We start from the raw sequence: 17,528 nt of genomic DNA on the forward strand, positions 1-17,528 counted from the left end.
GATAAGGTTATTGTGAAGATTAAATGAGTTTATCCAAAGACTTTTGGAACAGTTATTGGTAAATAGAAACTATTCAGTAAATATTGGCTGTCATGATTATGACCTTCATTACTACTCTTAGAATATTTATATAAGAACATTTAATTATGCAGATTTTATTAATGTAATGAAATCCACCATCACAATTTCTCTGATTGCAAATCTATGATAATTTATTCTGGAATGAAAATTATTAGAATATAGTGAGTATGAGGAAACATTCATTTAAATTTATTTTAGTTGAATCAGAAAATTCACTCTGGAAACACTGAATGGATGTATTAAGTAAATTTTTTAGATTAAAGTTGATATGAGAAGTGATATATCTGAAGCAAGTTTCAAAAAGTAGTGTACATTTTCTGACAATAACTCAAGACGGGTGTGGTGGCTCACACCTCTAATCTTGGCACTTTGGGAGGCTGAGGCAGGTGGATCACTTCAGGTCAGGAGTTTGAGCCCAGGCTGGCCAACAAGGCAAAACCCCATCTCTACTAAAAATACAAAAATTAGGCAGGTATGGTGGTGTGCACTTGTCCCAGCTACTCGGGAAGCTGAGGCAGGAGAACTGCTTCAGCCTGGGAGATGGAGGTAGCAGTGAGCCGAGATCTCACCACTGCACTCCAGCCTGGGCGACAGAGTGAGACTTTATCTGAAAAAAACAAACAAATAAGACAAGTAGATACAGAAGACGAATTTTTAAAATTTGCAGTTTATAACCACCACCATATATAGTTCTTGGATTAAGTGAAAAATGCTATCTGAAATAATAGGCTATTTAGATATGAAAGAGAGTGAGTGTTGCATAATAAAACCTGAGGTATGTGGCTCATTTGAATAAATAAACATTCAAGCAGAAAAGTAACAAACCCAAAATTAACACTGGAAACGTATTACATAAATCAATTTGTTTATTCAATGAATTTGAATTACTTAAAAAGAAAAATTAATGAGCTAAACAGAAAGTGGACTTTATCTAAAAGTGGTTTGAAACAACTTGTAATATAGACTAGATTTGCCAGTTATGATTGAGATAAGTAAGAGAAATGACATAAATGCATCAGTGCAATTGGGAACATGGAAATTTTACAGGCATTTTTAATAGTATGAAATGTTTTGTTTAGTATTTCAATTAAATTTAAAACATCTATGGTAACCTTCATTTTACAGGAATATGTAAATATGTAAATGTTTCTAGTTGGTTCACTGAGGCATAGAAAATTTGAATGAAGCCAAACCTGAAGCTATAGAAAGTCTGAATGAAGCCAAAATGTGAAAACTTTACTCCACAAGGAAGAATCCATGCCAGTGATAAGCTTAATGAAATGTGTGGGAACACCTTTACATTTTGCACAAATCATATGAAACATCAGAGAAATTTCACTGGAAAGAAATGCAGAGAATATAAGGAATGTGGCAGAGACTTTGATCATAACTTTCAGTTAACTCAGTATCAGGTAAGTCATACTAATCAGAAACCCTATGAATGTTAGATATGGGGAAAGACCTTTAGAAAGGCCCTTCAAAAAATGATCCCTTCAAAAACACTGAAAAATTAATCAGAGATAATTACCTTTAAAAACTATTACTTATGCCATGCATGGTAGCTCACGCCTGTAATCCCAGTGCTTTGGGAGGCCACAGCTGGTGTATTGTTTGAGGGCAGGAGTTTGATACCAGCCTGGGCAAGATAGTGAGACCTCGACTCTATTAAAAAGTTTTTTTTGGCCAGGCATAGTGGAGCAGTTCCTCAGTCTTTTTTGTCGTTTATGACATTGACATTTTTGGAAAATACTGGCCATTTGTTTTATAAAATATCTTTCCATTTGAGCTTTTCTAATGTTTCCTATGAGATTCACATTATGTATGCTTTGGCATCCATATACTGTACTACATTATACCATACTGTACTATATACACAGTGCTTTTCCATTTTATTTTAGTTTAGTTTAGTTTTATTTTTCAGATGGAGTTTTGCTCTGTTGCCCAGGCTGGAGTGCAGTGATGCGATCTCGGCTCACTGCAACCTCTGCCTCCCAGTTCAAGCAATGCTCCTGCCCCAGCCTCCAAAGTAGCTGGGACTACAGGTGCACACCACCATGCCCAGCTAATTTTTGTATTTTTAGTAGAGATAGGGTTTCACCATAGTGGCCAGGCTGGTCTCAAACTCCTGACCTCAGGTAATCTGCCTGCCTCGGCTTTCCAAAGTGCTGGGATTACAGGCATGAGCCACCACGCCCCAGCCTTTCCCTTTTTATTAATAGTGCATCATATTAGGGCATCAGTAATCCTAACTTTTATCTCTTGATTAAAGTATTGTTGACCAGGTTTGTCCATTCTAAAATTATATTCCCCTTTTTAATTACTAAGTGTTTTGTGGGAAGATCCTTTTAAGCTATGTAAATTATCAAAACCACTAATTTTTGTATTTTTAGTAGAGATAGGGTTTCACCATGTTGGCCAGGCTTGTCTCAAACTCCTGACCTCATGATCCGCCCACCTTGTAATCCCAAAGTGCTGGGATTACAGGCTTGAGCTACCATGCTCGGCCCAGATTAGTATCTTCTAATTAAAAACAAGTTTCAACTGTAACAGTCTACTCACTTTTGGAATTACTGGCAAGGTTTATGTCCATCAATGCTTTTATGTAATTTTCATTTAAGTTGCCTATTCAATATTCATTTTTCTTTCCTTGTCTTCTAATTTTAATTGATTACTGGTAATTTTTATAGATAGCTTCACAAAAAGACACAAAAGACATAAAAGTGTATCATAAAATTTTGGGATGCTACCATTGTCCATTTTTGGAAAAGGTAATTTAATCTCATAGAAATAATTGATAAACATTTAATGGTGATTATCTGTTCCCTCCAAATTTGCTTGGTAAACACTATGTCATACTTAATTTTTTTGTTTTATTTTTGAGACGGACTCTCACTCTGTCACCCAGGCTGGAGTGCAGTGATGCAATCCCAGCTCACTACAACCTCTGCTCCCCCGGGTTCAAGCAGTTTTCTGCCTCAGCCTCCCCAGTAGCTGGGACTACAGGTGCCCACCACCATACCCGGCTAATTTTTGTATTTTTAGTAGAGGCAGGTTTCACCATATTGGCCAGGTTGGTCTCAAACTCCTGACCTTGTGATCTGCCCACCTCAGCCCCGCAAAGTATTGGGATTACAGGTACATGTACATGCCACCATGCCTAATTTTTTTTTTTTTTTAAGAGACAGAGTCTTGCTGCGTCATCCAGGCTGGACTGCAGTAGCACAATCTCGGCTCACTGCAACTTCCACCTCCTGGGCTCAAGCAATCCTCCCGCCTCAGCCTCCCAAGTAGCAGAGACCACAGGTGCGTGTCACTATGCCCAGCTGTTTTTGTATTTTTAGTAGAGACAAGGTTTTGCTATGTTGTCCGGGCTCATCTCAAACTTCTGGGCTCTGCCCACTTCAGCCTCCCAAAGTCGTGGGATTACAGGCATGAGCCACAGGACTAGCCATGCCTGGCTAATTTAAAAAAAAAAAAAAATTGGTAGTGACAGGGTCTAGATATGTTGCCCAGGCTGGTCTCAAACTCCTGGCCTCAAGTTATCATCCTGCTTCAGCTTCCCAAAGCACTGGAATTACAGATATGAGCCCTGTTTCTTGATAGTATTGCTTAATTGTAACAAATGTATCATATTAAGGTAAATGTTACTACTAGGGGAAATTGGGTGTGGGTGTATGAAATTGTCATATCTTTGTATCTTATATAAATCTAAAACCATTGTAAAAACTAGTTCATTTAGAAAAAAAATCAATGACTTTTTTTTTTGGCTTTTGTAACCAAAAAATCCAAAGATAAATGGACCTTCGGGTATGGCATGATCAAGATGTTCACTATGTCATCAGGTTTTAACACTGAACACTCAGCTCTCCCTTTGCCAGTGTTTTGGCTTTGACTTGAGGCTAATTTCCTCATGACTGCATCAGTTCCAGGCCTCCTATCTGGACATATCCCTTTCAGTACAAGAAGGAGAGCACCTTTGCCTAGCATTCCAAAATAAACCTCTGAGATTCACTTTGACTGGGTCAAGTTAATTGATATGCCCAATCGTAAACTAAGAGCTTCAACGTGCAAGGAGCCCTCCCTACATGGAGGCACACACAGTCCCACATCTTTTGAGCTCCAGAGGTCAAAGCTCTGAGTGTGGCTGGGACCTGCTTCCCTTCTCTCTCATCATCTTGGGTCCAGTTAACCATCACCAACAACCTGGGAAACGGAAAAAATGGGACCTCATGGCCAAAGAGGCTGTTCACTGCTTATGGCACCCCTACAACTGGACCGGAGACTCTTGCCAGGGCTGGCACGTACAGGTACAAGCCACACTTACACTCCATTTATGACTCAATAATGACTTCACTTTGATCTCATAGTGAAATTCCCAACTGCTTCCACAGCACCAAGTCCCCAGCACAGGCAACACCTCCCCTGGAGAAGTCCCAGCCAACAAGCTCTGCCATTCTTCTCCCTGCAATTCTGCCCTGAAAATGTCTGGGCCTTAGTTCTGTGAAATAGGCAGGGCAATTTCTGCCCTACTCTGTAGCCACTTGAGAAATCAAGTCAAAGAATTTACTCACATACTGACATCCTGCAGGGTAAGGCTGTGCCTCTTTTTTTTTTTTTTTTTTGAGACAGAGGCTTAGTCTGTTGCCAAGGCTGGAGTGCAGTGGCATGATCTTGGCTCACTGCAACCTCCGCCACCCGGGTTCAAATGATTCTCCTGCCTCAGTCTCCTAAGTAGCTGGAATTACAGGCACCTGCCACTATGCCTGGCTAATTTGTGTATTTTTAGTAGAGACGGGTTTCACCATAATGGCCAGGCTAGTCTCAACCTCAGGTGACCCGCCTATTTTGGCCTCCCAAAGTGCTGGGGTTACAGGCGTGAGCTGTAACAGGGTAAGGCTGTACCTTTTATGGGTTGTCAGCAGCTCAATGTCTCGCTATTAAAACAAGAGGTTTACTAGATATATCCAAACATGAGAAGAGTGGGGCACAGGATTCTACTCCAGACAGCAACACCAGCTGTGTGGGCTCCTTCCCCACAGGGGTCACAGCAGTCCTGGGACAGATCACTGTAGAAGAAACCAGCACTCACAGACCAGGACTCTGTTTATGAGTTCACTCAGAGATCTAACTGCCCCATCTCCTACTCCAAGAGAAGGCTTATCATTCATTGGTCCTGCATCACGTACCTTGCATGGAAATTCTGTCTGTCTTCAAAGGCAACCCTGCAGTAATTGAAGCAAAGCAGATGTCTAATGCATCAGAGTGACCCAGTACCAGGCCACATCCCATTGACTAGCAATGCCCAGCTGACCATGGGGCTTCTGGAATGGAAAATTCATGGAATAGGACAGTACATCAGATTCCTGTCAAGATCCCTCTCCATATACTTACTAATAATTTTATAGTTGGTGAAAAGGTAAGGCATGTTCATAGTTCTTTTCAAAAGCAAATCACACTGTTAAAAAGGGTGTCACATTAAAGGTAGGTTTCTCTCCTATTCTGACCAGTCCCTCAGTTCTACCCCAGTCCCAGAAATCCACTTAATCATTTTCTTGCATCTCATTCCAGATATCCCATCCTCACACAAGCACATGTATGCATCTAAGTGTACTTCCTATTTTTTGCACTTTTTTTTTTTTTTTTTTACTTAAACAATCGTTATTCAATTCCCGTATTAAACTTTCTTAGAGACTATTTTATTTTTATTTTTCTATTTCCGAGACAGGGTCTCACTCTATTACCCAGTCTGGAGTGCAGTGGCATGACCACAGCTCACTGCAGCCTCAATTTCCTAGGCTCAAGCCATTCTCCCACTTCAGCCTCCTGAGTAGCTGGGACTACAAGTGCATGCCACCATGCCTGGCTAATTTTTAAAATTTTTTGTAGAGATGGGATCTCATGTTACCCAGGCTGCTCTCCAACTCCTGAGCTCAAGCAATCCCCCTGCCTAGGCCTCCCAAAGTGCCAGGATTACAGGCATGAGCCACCACTCGCAGCCTCTTAGAGACTTTTTTTTTTTTTTTTGAGAATCAGGGTGTCTCACTCTATTACCCAGGCTGGAGTGCAGTGGCGTGATCTCAGCTCACTGGAACCTCCGCCTCCCAGGTTCAAGCAATTCTCCTGCCTTGGCCTCCTGAGTAGCTGGGATTACAGGCGTGTACTACCACATCTGGCTAATTTTTGTGTTTTTAGTAGAGATGGGGTTTCACCATGTTGGCCAGGCCTGTCTCGAACTCCGGACCTCAAGTGATCCACCCAAAGTGTTGGGATTACAGGTGTGAGTCACTGCACCTGGACTCCTTTGACTTTTAAAGGTGTCTCAGTAGGCAATAAATTAAATGGTCAATTACCAGAAGGGTGAGGCTCTGGAGACAACAGCCAGCTATGGAAAGCCATCCAAATAATCTCACCTGCTCTTTTCTCCCTTCCAGTGAGCAGGGAACATCCCAGAGAGGTGAGCGTGAGATAGACTACAGAAGCAGCCCAGACACTATCAGTGAACACCTCCAGTCCCATCTGTCCATCAAGGGGGCAGTGGGCAGCTGTGTCTCTCCTTTAGGAGCCAACTGGAACAGTGAAGGGTCAGCAGCCAACAGAACCCGGTGGACAATGGGATCTTCTCTATGGTTGCATTCAAGTGCTGGAAACATCATTTCTTTGAAGAAATCAAGTGGCCAGACCAATTCTTACATCACCAACCCTGATGAGTCCATCTGGACTTAGTAAGAAAAGACGGATACAGCTGGAGGACCTTGAACTGTGGATCATATACCGAAGTTTCAGCCTCATGCCAGTGGAAATGCTGCAGCCTCAGAGATCTGCAGATCAAAGACTGTGACGCCATCATGCTTATTTAAAGAGGCTGATAAGAGCCTATAAGTTCTCAGGGATAGCCATGCCCAGGCTAACCATGATCTAGATGCCCAGTGGTCCTGTCTCTACTTCGCACTCTATCAAGATCATTGTGATGTTTCGGAAGCATAAATATGAACCCAGCCCTCCCCTGTTTAATTCCTGCTCCCCATTACTTACAGAATGAAGTTCAAGTTCCTGTGCTTGGCATTCAGGGTCTTTGAAAATCTAGCCTTTGTTTACCCCTGTAGTTCCCCTCCCCACTCCCTAAAGGCACCCCACACTTCAGCCATGCACAGACATTTGCAAGTCCCCAAATGCTGACTGCCAGGTCATACCTCCATGACTCTTGAGTCAATAATCCTTTTTTTTTTTTGAGATGGAGTCTTGCTCTGTCGCCCAGGTTGGAGTACAGTGTTGCGATCTCGGCTCACTGTAATCTCCACCTCCTGGGTTCAAGCGATTCTTCTGTCTCAGCCTCCTGGGTAGCTGGGATTACAGGCATGTGCCCCCATGCCCAGCTAATTTTTGCTTTTTTTTTTTTTTTTTTTTTTTTTTTGATGGAGTCTCGCTCTGTTGCCAGGCTTAAGTGCAGCGGTGTGATCTCGGCTCACTGCAACCTCTGACTCTCTGGTTGAAGCTCTTCTCCTGCCTCAGCCTCCCCAGTAGCTGGGATTACAGACACACGCTACCACGCCCAGCTACTTTTATTTCTAGTAGAGACAGAGTTTCACCATGTTGGCCAGGATGGTCTCAGGATCACCTGAGGTCAGGAGTTTGAGACCAGAATGCTTGGAGACATTGAATTTATCCAAGAGTTCATCTAGGAACAAAGGAGAAAAAACAAATCTCATTTGTTAGAATATTCCAAGTCCAGGTATGGAAGAAAATAAAATGCCTCTCCCGTTTCATGGTGTCCTATTCATTCCAATTTTCTGACACAGTCCTACAAGTCCATCATTTGGAAGTAATAGCAACCTTATTCCTTTCCAATTTTTTTTCCTGCAATTGTTTTACTTGCCTAACACCACAGTCCTGAGGGTACACAAGGGCCAGATGCAGATAATCAAAATCCCAACACTCAGTTTCGTAGAGACCCACAAACCGTCTCCATGGAAAACCAGAACCAGAAGCGCTGCCCTAGCAAAAGCATTCTGGAAATAACACGGGACGAGGCAGAGCCACAGTCACAGATCCGATCTCAGGTACGTCACAAACGCAGACACAAACCGCACAGATCCCAGAGACCCCTACAGCCGGCGTCAGAGTCAGGCACCACCGCGCAGCTTTCTCTGCGGCACCATCACAATCCCCTGCAGGAGAACGGCACACGCGCACTCATCATCCCCGGTGCCCGGAAACACTACTCCGCCTGCGGCCAGGCACTCGGTCCAGGTGCGCGGGGGCGCGGCGGCCGTCACTCAGCAAACACCACAGGGAGCACGCGCCGCGCCTTGGTCCAGGCTCGCCACACTGGGGTTTCCTCCATCCAGCTCACCGCCAGGGTCACGGCTACAGGCCTAGGTTTGGACACTCCATCCCCATCGGGATCCTGTAGCCAACCTCCACCCACCTCCAAATCTCCCGACCCCTCGGCAGGGGCGGCCCCACGCGTCTCCCTTGCTCCCTGAAGAGCCCCCAGGTTCGCCCTGCGCGCTTGCGCACTCCGGGCAGAAGCCGATTTCCAAAGGATCCAGTGAGGCGTCGCTGGGGGCGGGGCGGGGCTCGCAGCCTCCGCCTGGCGCCGAGCTGAGAACCAAATGAAAAATAAAAAGCCGAAATGTTGGTTTTTTAAGTTTTGGACCGCAGTGTCCACAGGGGAGCAGGCCCGGATTATCTTTAATGGCACTGGTCAGTCACGGGGCCCCCATTAGAGGTAGAGGCCTGAGGCAACGGACACTACGGCCCCTCTGGGTGCACCTCCCCCGCCGCACTATCCCTGCCGAGACCCTGCCCCACGCGCCCCTCCCGCTCCGGAGCAGCCGCGGGACTTGCCTCCGCCCCCCGCGCGCTTGCGCATTCGAGACCGAGACAGGCGCTCTCCCGTATTCTGGCGCGTCTGACTACAGGGCTGGACGATCCTGGGAGTCCGGTGAGGCCGGAGCTGGGAGCCGGGCGCCGCTGTTGCTGCTGCTTTTCTGAGGGAAAAGAGCGCGGGGTGGGTTATTTTGCAGGCAGGACCGGAGGGGGAGAAAAGGTTCCTATGGAGCCTCAGGCCGCTGTGCGTTTTTTCCCGGGACTGAGCTTCTGCAGCCGAGGCCTGGAGGCCCGGACGGCAGTAATTGTGCCGGGCCCGGTTCGTGGGTGCGGCCTATGGTGCAATTGGAGACCCAGGCCCCGCGCATCCTCTTCCGCTCTTCAGCCACTTAGGCTCGGCCGTAGCGAAAAGGTCCAAGAGGGAAGTCACAGGTGAACGCCCCAAGATGAAGGTCCCCTGCAAAACGCTGGGATCTAGATTTGGGGCGGGTGTCTGAGGTCTGGGAGGACACCTGGACAGTTCCGAAAAGACACAGTGGGTGGTCCCGGGGCGTGGGCAACTGGGTATGGAACTACAGCGTACCCGGAACTTCGAACCCAGACGCGGGTGACTGCGGATCCTCTGCCCTGTCGTTTCCATTTGTGCATGCAGGTGGCGGTTCGCTGGGGCCAGGGAAGCGTGGAGGGGGAGTTCCAATCAAGAAAAGCCTGGGGTGTCCTGAACTGTGCCTGCTTCCCCAGCCCTGCCGGTTTCCAGAGGAGGCGCCTGAGAAGGAGAAACGAATCGCTGCTGCTCTTCTAAAAGCCGGTTCCGTGTGAGTTCGTGCTGCTGCTTTGTTTCTGTGAAATGCATTCGACTTCCTTCCGTTTAAAATCCTGCTTGAGAATGATCTATTTATTCATTGATTTGGGCCTTAGGATTTCCCTACCTGGTTAACGACAGGGGACCTAATTAATAGATGTCCCTTTTTTAGTGCCTACTTCATGCTGTTCTATAGTTAGTTACGTGGTTAGTTAACTGTGAGCTCTATGTTCAGTTACTCGTGAGCGCTGTTTTTCTAAGGATTTTGATGATATGGAAATACCCTTGCTTGAGATTAATGTTCATACTTTGTTTTTGTTAAGGAGGTTTCTGGGGTTTAGATATGTTTTAATGATTCCGGGGTAGAAAGATGATTTCTTTTTTTCCAGGAAATTCGTGGGTAGAAGTTTTTGATACCAGCCAGATGTGATTTGAGGTTTGGCAGCGTGAGTTTATTTTGGGTATGTCTTTAGATCGACTGAGAGAGGTGTAGTGTAGTGATTAAGTATTTCGAGCCTAGATTAAGTGGATTTGAATCCTGACTGCCACTTAAAGCTAAACGAATTTAAGCAATCTGTGCTTCAGTTTCCTCATAATTGTAATAGTGTATACTTCACGGTGTTGTTTTGAAGATGACATGAATTAATATTTTTGAAGCTTTTAGGAGAGTGCCTGGCACATAGTGAGTCCTTAATTCATCCTAGCCACTGGTATTAAAATGATGATGCTCAGTCATTCCCTGTCAGCTTTGTGTATTCCCAAGAGCAATGCAAATGTGAAGGGAATTATGATGGATGCTTGCAAGCAGGAAAATGAGCCAGACCCTCCAGTGGACCAGAACAGGGATTGGTAACATAAGTCTTTGGACTCTGTTTATGAGCTTTCAGGGCAACAAAGATATTTTAAGATTATATCCAGAATTGTTGTATGTATTTGTAAATGGTTAATTTTTGCAGGGGAGCGAAGAAGTCTGTCATTGCATGGTATTATCGGAGTTATATAAGCTCCAACAACATTGATTCTCGCTGTCTAGAAATGACATAACTGGGAGTGACTTTTGGGATGTTCTTTTATAAAATTAATATCTAGCAATATGGAAATGGTTAAATCACACTCCATCCATGTCATGGAATGTTATGCAATAATAAGAATTGTGTTTATATTTAGTCATAAGAAAAAAGTATAATGTCATATTGAGAAGTATTGTTGTAAATAAGAGTCGTCAACAAATTGTTGTTACATATGAATCTTGAATACTACAATAAAGATTTTTAAGTTATTTTGCAACAATGTAGTATTTAAATATTAAATCGCTAGGTATTTAATGATAGTTATTTATTGGAGCTGAGGAGGGGTAAATGCAAGTTATTAAGTAGCTGCTGTGAAACGAGCATTTGTTCTTGTCTGCCATTCTTACTGGCTCTTAATCACTTTGGAAATGACATGAACCAGGATTGTAATCCTTCACAGAACTATTTCAGGGTCTTGATGAGATGCAATACTCAGGAACTGGTAGAAATTATTTTTTCAGTCACACTGATTTCCTTGTTGTCACCATTTGTGCAGGGCCTGTTTAATCACAATTTTCTTTTCTTTTTTTTTTTTTTCTGAGACAGAGTTTTCGCTTTTGTTGCCCAGGTTGGAGTGCAATGCTGAAATCCAAGTTCACTGCAACCTCCACCTCTGGGGTTCAAGCGATTCTCCTGCCTCAGACTCCCAAGTAGCTGGGATTACAGGTGCCCACCACCATGACCGGCTAATTTTTTGTATTTAGTAGAGACGAGGTTTCACCATGTTGGTCAGGCTGGTCTTGAACTCCTGACCTCAAATGATCCACCCACCTCAGCTTCCCAAAGTGCTGGGATTGCAGGCATGAGCCACTGCACCTGGCTCCCAATTTTCTTAATGACTTTAAGGTAGCCTATCTTCCCAGTCATTTAAAATTTTTTGGAATAGCTTTTTAAAATATTTCTGATGATAGAATTAATACAAGCTTGTGAAATATTAGTAACTACGGAACCTATAAAGAAAATTAAAATGATCAATGGTCCCAATGTCCAGAAATAATCATTATTAATGTTTTAGAGCATATTTTCCCAAAATATTTCTACAAGCCTGTGTGGTTTTGTGTGTGGTTTTATTTCTTTATTTCTTTTCTTTTTTTTTTTTTTTTTTTGAGGTGGAGTTTCACTCTTATTGCCCAGGCTGGAGTGCAATGGCGTGATCTTGGCCCACTGCAACCTCCGCCTCCCGGGTTCAAGCTATTCTCCTGCCTCAGCCTTCCAAACAGCTGGGATTATGGGCACCTGCCACCACGTCCGGCTAATTTTTGTATTTTTAGTAGAGACAGGGTTTCACTATGTTGACCAAGCTGGTCTCAAACTCCTGACCTCAGACAATTCACCCGCCTCAGCTTCAGAAAGTGCTGGATTACAGGTGTGAGCCACCATACCCAGCTGGTGGTTTTATCTCTGAAGAATAGGCTAAGACTCATAGAAAATTTGAAAGAAACTAAGACCTCTTTTAAACTAAGTTTAAACTAAGTTTAAAAGAGGAATTCACTGCTCTTGTGGATTATAACTCCATGGATGTATGGAGAAAAGTGACATCCCAATGATCCACTTCTGGTTTGACAAACCTTCCAAATATTTAGTTCTTTAGATTATGGAAATTTCAGTTAAGTTGAGATTTAAATCTGATTTTAAAATTAATTTTAAAATCTCAGAATTGAAATTTTAGGAATTTTTTCCATCTGTTCAAGTCTGTTTCCCTTTAATGGTCTAAAAAATCTAATCATATATCGTGTTGTAATCTGTATTTTTTTCTTTCAGTGTATCTTGAATATTTTCCTTTCCTTAACTGTTTTCTAAAATTTAGCATTTAGTGATTACCTTAGTATTCCATTTTATGGATGTTTTGTAAATTATTTAAGAAATCACTTACTGGGCAGGAATATTCAAAACTGGCAAAGCAATTCCTTCAGGAGGGTTTCTGGCTCCTATAACTTGATCAACTTTTCACCTCAGAGTCATGCGAATTTCAGCGATAGGCACATTTAGGAATTGACTTTTGCCAGGTGGGATACAGGTATTTGAAGTATTTGACAGTATTTCTGAAGGATTGATTTTCATTCTCAGAATATAAAATAGACAACTGTGCTATTTTATTTTTTATTTTTTATGTTGAGATGGAGTCTTGCTCTGTCACCCAGGCTGGATGGAGTGCAGTGGTGCGATCTTGGCTCACTGCAACCTCCCCCTTCTGGGTTCAAGCGATTCTCCTGCCTCAGCCTCCCCAGTAGCTGGGACTACAGGCATGTGCTACCATGCTCGGTTAATTTTTTGTATTTTTAGTGGAGACGGGGTTTCACTATTTTAGCCAGGATGATCTTGATCTCCTGACCTCATGATCCACCCGCCTTGGCCTCCCAAAGTGCTGGGATTACAGGCACGAGCCACCGTGCCCGGCCAGCTGTGCTATTTTATACCAGGAGCTTCATCCCTCAATTACATGATTCGGGGAAATGAATTAATGACAATTTCTTTGAAAACTAAACTTACAAAAAACAAGATCATTTTAATCTCAGAAAAAAAAGTCTTATGCAAAGAAGGCAGAATAACCTGAGTATACTACATAGTTCAGTTGGTAACAGTGTTTAGTCGCAATAATATAAACTGAATTTAAAAACGGATTTACTCTGAAATAGAATAAAATGATATTGAGGCTGGGTGCAGTGGCTCACACCTATAATCCCAACACTTTGGGAGGCCGAGGCTGGTGGATCACCTGAGCCCAGGAGTTCGACACCAGCCTGGCCAACATGGTGAAACCCCATCTTTACAAAAAACACAAAAATTAGCTGAGCGTGGTGGTGTGCACCTGTAATCCCAGCTACTTGGGAGGGTGGGACAGGCGGAGAATCACTTGAATCCAGGAGGCAGAGGTTGCAGTGAGCTGAGATTGTGCCACCGCACTACAGCCTGGGTGACAGAGTGAAACTCTGTCTCAAAAAAAAAAAAAAAAAAAAAAAACATATTGAAAGGACAAAGGGACTGTAACTGTGCATATGTGGGTGGGAGATGCGTAGGTAAAAGATAGCTAAAACTGTGCCTGCCATAGTAGTAAGGGAATATATAATGATTACAACTAAAAATTCAGAAGTAAAAATATTAGCATGGTTTTTAAATGTATGGAGTTTAAATACCAAAAGGAACAGTTAATAGAGGTAAAAATTGTTGCCTCTAGATTTGGAAGATAGGGGCATAGTAGCAGGGATGGAACTGTTGGAGCTTTTTGTGATATTCCTTGCATAGCTGTTTTGAATTATTGTTCAGGTATAAGCAATACAAATTTTTAATCAAAAAATTCAGGCCAGGTGCAGTAGCTCAAGCCTGTAATCCCAGTACTTTGAGAGGTGGAGGCAGGTGGATCACTTGAGTCCAGGAGTTTGAGAACAGGCTAGGCAACATAGACTGGCAAAAAATACAAAAATTAGCCAGGGTGGTGGCATGTGCCTTTAGTCCCAGCTACTCCAGAGGCTGAGGTAGGAGGATCGCTTGAGCCCTGGAAGTGGAGGCTGCAGTGAGCTGAGATCCGAGATTGCACTTTAGCCTGGGTGACAGAGCAAAATCCTGCCTTAAAAAAATTGTGAAGACTCCAGGGAAGAACAAATAATTATCATCTAGGACTGGGATACCATCAAGTAGAGGTAACAATAAAATTTTATTCCAATTCACAGATCTTTTTATACACATGCATATACATATATGCGTATATACACATGCATATACATATATGCATATATGCATGTATACATAGTTTACCTGCCAAAAGACAGTTACATTACAATCATATTTTCTAACCTGTCTTCTTCCCCCAACAATATGTAGTGGCTGTCTTCCCATGACATCAAATATGAATTTTATCTTCATTTTTAATGGGTGTTTATTTTTCTTTTCTTTCTTTTTTTTTAAACAAAACAAAACAAAACAGGGTATCGCTCTGCTGCCCAGGCTGGAGTTCAGTGGCATGAACATGGTTCATTGCAGCCTCAACCTCCTGGGCTCAGGTGATCCTCTCACCTTAGTCTCCCAGGGAGCTGAGACCACAGGTTTGCACCACCATGCCCGGCTAATTTTTTGTAGAGATGGAGTTTTGCCATGTTGGCCAGGCTGGTCTTGAACTCCTGGACTTACTAAGCGGTTACCTGCCTTGACCTCCCAGAGTTCTGGGATTACAGGCATGAGCCACTGCACTCGGCTGTTTAATTTTCCATTGTGTAAATGCATGGTAATTTATTTAACATTGCTGAAGGATATTTAGGTTCTTTCCAGCTTTTTTGGTCCCATTTTAAACACTTTCTATCCACAAATTATTTCATTCTTTCTACATCATATCATTGAGTATCCATTTCCCTAACAGCTTAGTAATTATGAGGTGTCATAACTTTTTCAAATCTGCCAATACAGTTCCTTCAATATGCTCTCTAGTTACTATTATATTTTAACTGATAAGCTGATAGGTTCTTTCTTTTTCCTTTTCCTATTTTGTTCAAGGTCTTACTCTGTCACCCAGGCTGGAGTGCGGTGGAAAGATCATAGCTCACTGCAGCCCTGAATTCCTGGGCTCAAGCAGTTCTCTTGCCTCAGCCTCCCAAGTAGCTAGGGATACAGGCAGGTGCCAACACACCCAGCTAATTAAAAAAATTTTTTTTGTCAGAGACAGACTCTTACTATGTTGCCCAGGCTGGTTTTCAATTCCTGGCATCAAACAATCCTCCCATCTGGGCCTCCCAAAGTGCTGGGACTACATGCATGAGCCACTGCACCCAGCCTGTTTCTACCTTCTAGAACATTATCCATGCTCAGGTTTCATAAATTTACTTCTTTAAGTCTGAGTACCAAGAAAGATTGCTTGGTAATTGAGATCATGCAGGCAATATTGATCCTGAATAGGAAAACAAGGAGCAGAGAGCTCTGAGTTAAGCCTTGGGGAAGGGATCCCAATATGCACCTGTGGTTTTGCCATAATCAAGGCTGCTATATAGCGTTTCTACAGGTGTTTTATACCTGTGGTTCTCAAAGTGTGGCATCTGGACCAGCAGCAGCAGCATCACCTGGAAACTTTTTAGAAATGCAAATTCTCAAGTCCAATCCCAAACCTACTGAATGCCAAACTCTAGCAGTGAGACCTAGCAAGTTGTGTTTTAACAAGCCCTCTGGGTGATTCTGATGCATACTCAAGTTTGACTACCAAACTTTGCTGCCCATTAGAAACACCCATGGGAGGAAGAGGTAATTAAAAAAATCCTAAATCGCACGTCACACTAATTAAATCAGTGTGTTTAAAGGTGGGAGCCAGGCAACAGTATAGTTTAAAGATATCCAGGTGATTCCAATTTGAGCAAAGTTTGGGCAATTCTTGTCTATGCTATATTCTGTCTTCGTGTTTGGGGAGGCCAGCCAGATTCCTAAGGCCAAGAAAGAGAGTTTTGGTTTAGATGGTGTAACCCCTTTTCAGCTGGGAAGGTGGGGATGGAGGGAGGAGGATCTGTTCAGGACAGGTCTGCGCAACCCATTCTGTGGTCCAAACCAGCCTGCCCTGGGGTCGGAGCTGGGGACCAACTGGCAGCCCTCCTGCTGACGTGTCTAGACATACGCTTTGATGCTGCAGAGTCTCTGCTCTGCAATTCCTTGTGCAGCTGAGCTGATTTCGCTGTGGTTTTGGGGAGGACATCTTTGTCTGAACTACCTCTTACTTATCAAAACTTGTCTGTATGTTGGGGGTGGGAGTTGCATATAGGAATGGAGTAATAGTATCGGTTTTTTAAATTTGGAAACTGTGAGGCAGTTCTGTTCTCATGATTTTACGCGTTCTTTCTCCAGCTCTGGCATCTGTGGACCCTGCTTCTGAAGTAAATGAACCTTGAGAAAAATTGACCCGGTTCTTGCAATTCTAAAATCATGGCTCGTGTAAGTTGGAATTTCTCTCTACTTGGAATTCTGTCATTTTTTTCAGGTTATGTGAACATTCTCATTTGTTATTTGGCAACTTTCTAACAGAGCCCCATTCAACAGCTGCTCCCCAGTTTTCCCCATTCCAGCAAGGGATGGAGCCAGCCAGATTCCTACGTGCCTCCATCTTCTCCATGCGTATCTTTAGTAGTCCATTTTCACACTGCTGATAAAGACATTCCTGAGACTGGGTAATTTATAAAGAAAAAGACCATGGACTCAGTTCCACATAGCTGGGGAGGCCTCACAGTCATGGCGGAAGGCGAAAGGCGTGTCTTACATGGTGACAGGCAAAGAGTGAATGAATGCCAAGAGAAAAGGGAAACCCCTTATAAAATCATTAGATCCTGTGAGACTTACTGCCACGAAAACAGTATAAGGGGAGTGGCCCCCGTGATTCAATTATCTCACACTGGGTCTCTCCCACAACACATGGGAATTATGGGAGCTACAATTCAAGATGAGATTTGGGTGGGGACACAGCCAAATTGTATCAGTATCCATGTGTGCATTGACCAAATCATTCAGCATCTCCTGTGTGCTCATCATCTGTCTAGAGCAGAAATGGGGCAGAAATGAAGTTCCTAGAAGTGGGCATTGTATCTGAAATTCTCAGGATTAAAATAGCGCTGTCTAAAATAATTGTAATTCAAGCTACATATGTAATTTAAAATTTTCTAGTAGTCAAATTTTGAAAGTATAGAATGGTATGCAAGGCCACATATTTTAGTAAATATTTTAAATACTTTAGTAGTCACATAAAAAAAAGGAAAAAGAAACACATGCAATTGATTTTAATGTCT

General features: G+C 43.2%; 1 protein-coding gene across 5 annotated transcripts in view; it reads left to right on the forward strand.

Annotated features, from left to right (window-relative positions):
• The first annotated feature begins 7,622 nt into the window (after nt 1–7,622).
• Nucleotides 7,623–17,528, forward strand: part of ZFP30 (ZFP30 zinc finger protein) — a 29,107-nt gene continuing 19,201 nt past the window's right edge. For 2 of the 5 annotated variants that reach the window (XM_017952906.3, XM_017952909.3), the window contains exons 1-3: nt 8,350–9,025; nt 9,563–9,725; nt 16,597–16,683. In XM_017952906.3, coding sequence (XP_017808395.1) covers nt 16,675–16,683 — 9 coding nt within the window. In that variant the 5' untranslated portion in view covers nt 8,350–9,025; nt 9,563–9,725; nt 16,597–16,674. Of the gene's footprint in view, nt 8,329–8,349; nt 9,726–16,596; nt 16,684–17,528 lie in introns of those variants that run through there. The other 3 variants (XM_017952908.2, XM_003915448.5, XR_001897944.3) reach the window with 3 other exon arrangements.

The sequence above is a fragment of the Papio anubis genome, chromosome 20, assembly GCF_008728515.1.
Source record: "Papio anubis isolate 15944 chromosome 20, Panubis1.0, whole genome shotgun sequence".
Lineage (NCBI taxonomy): Eukaryota > Metazoa > Chordata > Mammalia > Primates > Cercopithecidae > Papio > Papio anubis.